Source organism: Notolabrus celidotus, chromosome 7 (genome assembly GCF_009762535.1).
Source record: "Notolabrus celidotus isolate fNotCel1 chromosome 7, fNotCel1.pri, whole genome shotgun sequence".
NCBI lineage: Eukaryota > Metazoa > Chordata > Actinopteri > Labriformes > Labridae > Notolabrus > Notolabrus celidotus.
Window position 1 is genome coordinate 12,241,900 of NC_048278.1, and position 7,252 is coordinate 12,249,151.

A 7,252-nucleotide genomic window follows, 5' to 3' on the forward strand; every position below is an offset into this window, starting at 1 on the left:
GTTTCTGTATCTTTAATCATTGTTTATGAATGATGCTCCTTCTGAATGTACCCATTGTTTGTTATGTACATCTATAATAAAGCTATAAAATAGACTGTTATGGATAGATTGTTTTTTTTTCTAGATATACAAAAAAACTATTTAGTACCCTTCAAACCCAAAAATACGGAAGAGATTAGGGCCACTGGAATAAAAAATTAAGGTGCAATTTATCAGAATTATGACTTTATTCTCAGAACAAAAAAGAAAAATATTACACCTTCATCCTTTTTTCTAGTGGTCCTAATCCTCTCAGACAAAATCCTTAGGGGCTTTTGTAAATAATCTTTAAACATGTTATGGACTAAACAGCTCAACCTTTCATTATCCCCATAACTATACTTAAGGTTTTACTTTATTTATTGTCTTTAATTTTGTTTCTCTCCCAACCACAGGCATGTATCTGTTCATTAATTAATGTACATTTATTGTCAAGTTCGTTTGAAAAACACTTGTTTTTTGGTATTAGAATTCAGTCATATGTACAATCAACAGACAAAGGAAACATAACAACCCCTTTAAAAGTCTGAAATTGAAGGTCATGCTAAAAATAAACTAAGTTTCTCAGTCACTTACCGTTACATGTTTTTCCTTAAGTTATGTACAAAGCAAGGCAATGTGGAATATTTATAGTAGCACCATTAATTTATAGTGCAATTCAAAGTGCCTTGAAAAAAATTATCAATAGCCTTAAGAGCTAGAAAGAAATATGACAACATTAAAAACATTGAGATAAAAAGAGGAAAAGAAAGACATATTGTACCAGGATGTAATGAGGTATTGAGGAAAAAATATGAGATTAAAAAAGAACGACAACCCATTATTAGATCAAGGAACCCTAGGTTGGAATGAGATAAAGTAAGAAGTAAACTACAGAATAGTCCGGTAAAAAGTGAAAGGCTGCTGCAGCCTATGACCGATATTAACCTTGCCTGGTAGGCAGGCTGACCATAATCAAGCGATACCCCTTACTCTGAATGCTTAACAAGTATTTAATTTGCAAGTTTATTTAAGGACTTCATTTGACTTGAAGTCTTTGACTGTAGAAAAACAGTTTCATCGATTTCTATTTGTATTCAATCAATACATTCATTCACAGAATTCATTACACCAAAACACAATGTATCAGTATGTGACGGACTATTTTGCTCCAAACCGTATTCATCTTTTCTTAGTCACAATATTCAAGAAACATTTATGTCTTCTTGTAATTGCCAACTGTAGCCTTCATTTTGTTTTATTTAGTCTTAAGTAGCTAATTTGGTCAAGACTCAAGATGCCTGAGAAGCTACAGCTGACTGACTTGGTAATGTCAAGATGTAAATAAATGCAAAGTATGACCCATTTCTGTTATAATAGTCACATTAAGATTTCACATGTTTTTGATGTACATCTGTCACAGTGAAAACCAACAGCACATCATGTAAATGAATACCAGTTTATAAATAAATGAACATGAACATAAAGAAGATTCAATATAATCATTTATGTACAAAACTCTGAAATTTGTCGATATGCCAAGTTTATGGTTCATAGTGGCAGATTTATAAACAGCATTAAACATTTTCAGCATTGCATTTACAGTTATTGTCAAACCATTGAATCATGCTCACATGATTGTAGAAGAGTTTAAAGAAGTCTTCCGTTTAGAGAAGGGCAAAGGAGCTGGTGGCCAAGGAGAAAAATCCTCAATTCATCAAACTGTCCAAGAAAACACAGCTACAAAAATACTGAGAAAGTCTAAAATCAACGAAACATAATGGTCTGGACAATAAAATGGCTTCAAAATAAAAGTGTAAAAAGATACATCATTATCAATCAACTATTAAAAAACAAAAACTGGAAATGAGAAGCCTCCTTCAGCATCTCTAACTGGTGTCCATCTGAAATGAAAAGATGAGATATTTTTATGTTACCAACAAACTCATTTAGTTTTTGTTTTGTCTCATTAATTCCATACATGATTAAATACCTTGGCATTGTAGGCGTCCAACTGAGCATCAAGCTCCTCAGCAGTAAGCTGGGGTCTGTTGTTTCCTCTCCCACCTCTTTCTCTTCCTCGTCCTCTAAAACCTCCACTGCTGCCGCCGCCTCCTCCTCCTCCTCCTCCTCCTCCTCCTCCTCCTCCTCCTCCTCCTCCTCCTCCTCCGGCTCCTCCTCCTCCTCCTTGCCTCCTTTCACTTCTGTCATTCCTTTCACTTCTTGTAAACTTGGGCTGTCCAAGCCTGCTCCGATCAAACCCTCTGCTACAACAGAAATAAAAACAACAAAATGAGGGAGGCCGCAGGTTAATGGTAAATCAACTACATCACTAATCACTAGCATGTAGGCCTACATGTTTTGACCGTAGCCAGTAACAGAGGCATTACAAAGTCAAGACGGGATCACTGTCGGAGCAGAGCAGACAGGGAAGAACAGTCCCTAGTACTACAACAACCCCATAATGCATCACACTAGGAAACCAATATTCCACTGTTATGGGATCATTATGAATGTACAAAAGGTGAGATGAGGGTGCAGTTTCATTATGGCACTGCTGCAAACTTCCAATATGAACAGTCAAATTCTAAGTTGCTCATTTTTAGGGGCGTTTTTTGATTCTTAAATAAAAGCTTTACTAATAATTCAGTTTTGATCATCAACATCCAGGATCAACAGGAATAGACACTACACCCCCCACCTTATGTTTTCCCCACTCATTGTAACTTGTACTACTCTGTGCTCTGGAGGTAGGAAAAATAATTTGACATCACAGTTCAACTAACCCTTCGTCTGTAGATGTACTTCAGGTGACACTGTGGTTGCTGCTGGCGTTATAACAAGTTTTAAAAAGAACAGGAAACCCCTCCTTCCATGACGGATGTTCAAACACCTGCTTCCCTGTTCGACTAAAAAGACCAACACCAACTGTATAACTACATTTACAGGCATTAAAAGTTCCCATTTCCTTTATTCTTTTAAAGGACTTTTCCCATCAATGCAAAAATACTCCTCCTGCTAGTCTTTCTGTTTATGACCGCTCAGCATACTAGGATAACCTGGGTTGTGATATTTTTGGTTTGTTTAAAATTCAAAAGAGCCAGGTACCAGCAAAAGGCTGTGTGTAACTGCAATGAATACCCTTACTGAGATGCATAATCAGAATGTGCTGTACATATGTATGACAAAAACTTCTAAAAGTTATTAGCCACTGTGCATCCATTCTGACTTCATCTATAAATGCTTCATCTCATAAAAGGCCTAGTTTGAGATACCCAAGCTTTCTGATTTTAGATGAGTTGTAGACTGCAAATTTTAAACAAAGCCAAGTACACCAGAAGACAACTAGCCTTTGGTTTAATACAAACAGATTTAAAGTTCTGTTTTACTTTGCACTGTCCCTGAAAAATAAAGCTAATGATACAAACCTGGATAGAAAAGTCGAAAAATCAACTACATGGAAAAAGGTTTAAGTCTGTGCTGAAAAGCGCTGTAAAAAACAAAGGTCATACACCTCTCTCTGCTGTCCCTCCATAAATTACAATCAGCCAGCCTCCTAAATTTAGTGGTTCATGCAGTATGTGTATCTACTCTTTCACAACTTACCTTTGTACAGGTTCTCTACTTTGTGTGTCGTCCTCTGAAGTCACTAGCTGGATTTTCATGGGGCGACCTAAAGAGAAAAAATGAATGGCTGAGGTTGTTATAGGTGTGAAAACATCTTGCTTCTGAAGGTGAAAACAAGCACAACAATATCATTATAGTATCAGAATCATATCCCTACCATCAAGTGGTACACCATTATAGTGCTTGAAGGCTTTGAGTGCATCTGCCTTATTTTCAAAATGAACATCTGCAGTCCCTTTACTGCGACCAGACCGGTCATAGTGTACAGATGCTTTCTGTAATTCCCCAAACTCTGCAAACAGCTCCTGCAAACAAACAAATGTATATCAGTCCTTCTCACAACACACTGATGCCAGCTGATTACTGAAAAAATAGGATTCTGTAAACTACCTTGATATCGGAGTCAGAGACGCCAAAGTCCAGATTGGAAACCAGCAGCTTGCTGCTACTTTCCTCACTCCTTTCTGCTACTGCACTCGGTCCTCTGCGTCCGCCAACATGCTCCTCAAACATGTCATGCTGCCATTTGTCTGGTAACTCTCTGGGCTGTGGAGAGAAAAAAATACTGTCTTCAGATCCATAGGAGTCTAAAAACATCACAGTGGTTGGATGGTGAACAGATAAATATTGCAAACACACAAAACCCAGAACAAGGCATAGAAACCAGAACATTTTTAAAGCACTGGATATGCCAAGGCTGAAGGCTGGATTAAGATTCACATGATGATGATGTTATCAAGGAAGACCCAACTTTAATCTTAGAGGATGAAGTCTAATAAAGTGGATTACTCTGTGTGTAGTCCATGATATTACTGAGGTATTTAACAGACATCAACTGGCTTCAAATAACCATTTGAGTGATTTGTGAAGAAAGAAAAAAGACTTTGGGGATCAGGCCTGGGGTATAATCATGTTTTTCATCCAGAACAGTGTTATACTGCTGCAAATAAATTGAGTAAGCAAAACATTAATATGACTGATTTTTGACCTTGTAAATATGTTTAAGTTAGGGTTGCACTGTCTGAGCCAACACCAACGCTGAGGTTAAAAGCATAATCTTGGCCCATGTCTAAGTTTTAGATATTGATATCAGGGTTGGAAGCTTTTTAGCATGACCACAAACTCAGTAAGATTAACCTAAAATATTTACACAGCTCAGAAAATATTTTAAAACATTAATTTTATGTTACAATTGAATAAAATTAGAAAGGGACTAAAATGTAAAATCCTTTAATAAAAAAATAGGATTTATTACAAATGTAAATAAGTATATCATTCAGACCCTCGTGTTGTACTATGCACTGTATAAAAGAGGGGGACCACATAGCGGTGTGTACTAGCTTGCCATCATTAAATTGATGTGACATTACTTCAGCAATCAGGATTTGACGATGGCCAATGCCCAATGTAAACATGATAATCAGATGATTTATCGAGGAATCATTCTTCAAATACTACATTTTTCTCCAGCTAGAACAAGAACACGTCCTACACGACCAAACTACACGTTTGGATCTTGGCGAGCAGTAGCCGATCCCCTCACCTTACAAACAAAAGGACATCTTCAGACTCAAAGCTGCCATCTTGAGCACAACTCCATCCAGGTTACAGTCACATGGGGACATGTTTTCACAGAATTGCCTTCATATTTATGTCGTTTTCGGTCAGGCGTGGACTTCCGTGGGTAACGCGGCCCGAGGCTGTGTCGACATATGTAGTGATTCAGGCGGGAAGGTCATTTAGTTTCAGGTGACTGGGAACTTCTTGTTTATCACATTAACTTTAGCTGTTTACGGCTGGTTGGGGGGGGGGGGAGTCCGATATCCAGACACCTACGGACGTCGAGCCATCAAGATACATTGATATACATTTCATGTTTTCTATAGTAACTGCTTCTCGTTCATACCCTGGTGTACGGAGCGGCTCTGTTGTTTCTCTCGCGGTTGAAGTTGTTCTGTCGGCTCCGCGCCGGCCTCGACAATCCGCCGGCAGATCGTCCTGAACTTCCACCCGACCTGGACGATCCTCCTCCGCCGCCTCGTCCTTTCTGGTTCATCTTAATGATGTCGTCGAGGGACATGTTCATCTTGTCTGCCATGGTAGAACTGAAGCGTGAGGTTAACGCTGCGGAAGGACAAAGATGTTACGGTGCTGAGATGTGATTGTCTGATTCACCACACTGTCGCGCGGTGTCGGAATTGGCGGAAGTGCGTAGGTGGCAGCGGAAGTGACGGACTTCCGCTTTATTCGTTTCTTTCTTCTTCGTTTAGTTTTATTGGCAGTTGACAAAGAACTTTATAGTGCATAACCGCCATCAAGTGGTATGGAGTGTGTATTGTGTCTTTAGATTTTTACAATGTTTCAGCCTCCTAATAAATAACTAAGTACGATAAAAATTAATATCTTTTGTACATAGCGACTTCTAACTAGTCTGCGCTATTGTATATACTTTATTATCATTCTATTTATTTAATTGTATTTTTTTTATTTTTTTTATCTTATTCATATTTATATCTTATTTAATTCCTTTCCTGTTATTAATATATTGACTAGTGTTTCTGATTCTGATTTCTGATTCTTATATCTATCTATCTATCAAATGTAAATCATTTTATGCTACCTCCAAAAGTTCTCTGACGACACCGCCATTGTTGGCCTAATCACCAATGGGGCGACAGGGAGTACAGAGAACTGATGCAGGATTTTGCAGTCTGGTGCCAGAGAAACCACCTCCAGCTCAACGCAGGAAAGACCAAAGAGCTGGTGGTGGATTTCAGACGACGCAAGCCCTCTCCTCCCACACCAGTGAACATCCAGGGAACGGACAATGAGATTGTGAAATCTTACAAGTACCTGGGTGTTCACCTGAACAATAAACTGGACTGGTCAGACAACTGCAACGCACTCTATAAGAAGGGACAAAGCAGACCCTTTCTGCTCAGGAGACTCAGGTCTTTTGGTGTGGAGGGGGCTCTTCTGATGTCCTTCTTTGACTCTGTGGTGGCATCAGCCATCTTTTTTGGAGTGGCCTGCTGGGGAAGCAGCATCTCTGCTGCTGACAGGAAGAAGCTGAACAGACTGGTGAAGAAGGCCAGCTCTGTCCTGGGCTGCCCGCTGGACCCTGTGGAGGTGGTGGCTGACAGGAGGATGATAGCAAAGCTATCTTCTCTGATGGACAACACATCACACAGTCTATGGTCACACCCCCTCCAGGAGACCAAAACAAGACTAGGTAGCTTGTTCAGTGACAGACTTCTTCACCCGCGGTGTCTCACGGAGAGATATCGCAGGTCTGTTCCTCCTGCAATGGTCAGACTATATAACCAAAAAAAAAAGGTTTTCAGGTGTTTCTGGTCTTAGTATTGAAACTTCCAGGAAAATAACTTAGCGCACTGCTGCATACTTTTTGCGACTCTTGTGGCTGTAACCACAGGTAGGAATAATGTTGGACTTTAACGTTGTCAGATAGGTGCCATTTTTTTATTGAAAAACAAATATCCAGTCCTGGTGTCAAATTTGTAGGTTTAATATTGGTACTAGTGTTGAAGCCAGAAGTTTTCCACTCTGAAAAAGAAACTGAGGCACACGATGAGGAGTCCTTCACTGT

The 7,252-nt window shown here is 39.2% G+C and overlaps 1 protein-coding gene across 2 annotated transcripts; it reads right to left on the reverse strand.

The window, feature by feature from the left end:
• Positions 1-1,463: 1,463 nt before the first annotated feature.
• Positions 1,464-5,876, reverse strand: LOC117816030 (THO complex subunit 4-like). 2 transcript variants are annotated; one of them, XM_034688107.1, is made up of 6 exons: positions 5,552-5,876; positions 4,036-4,191; positions 3,803-3,950; positions 3,625-3,691; positions 2,012-2,282; positions 1,464-1,922 (listed from the first exon to the last, which is right to left on the reverse strand). In XM_034688107.1, exons 1-6 carry the CDS (start codon positions 5,741-5,743, stop codon positions 1,908-1,910), a joined length of 849 nt encoding a protein of 282 aa, XP_034543998.1. In that variant the 5' UTR covers positions 5,744-5,876; the 3' UTR covers positions 1,464-1,907. The 2 variants fall into 2 exon arrangements, with proteins under 2 accessions (XP_034543998.1, XP_034543997.1); XM_034688106.1 differs by having other exon boundaries at positions 2,012-2,285; positions 5,552-5,874.
• Positions 5,877-7,252: the final 1,376 nt, after the last annotated feature.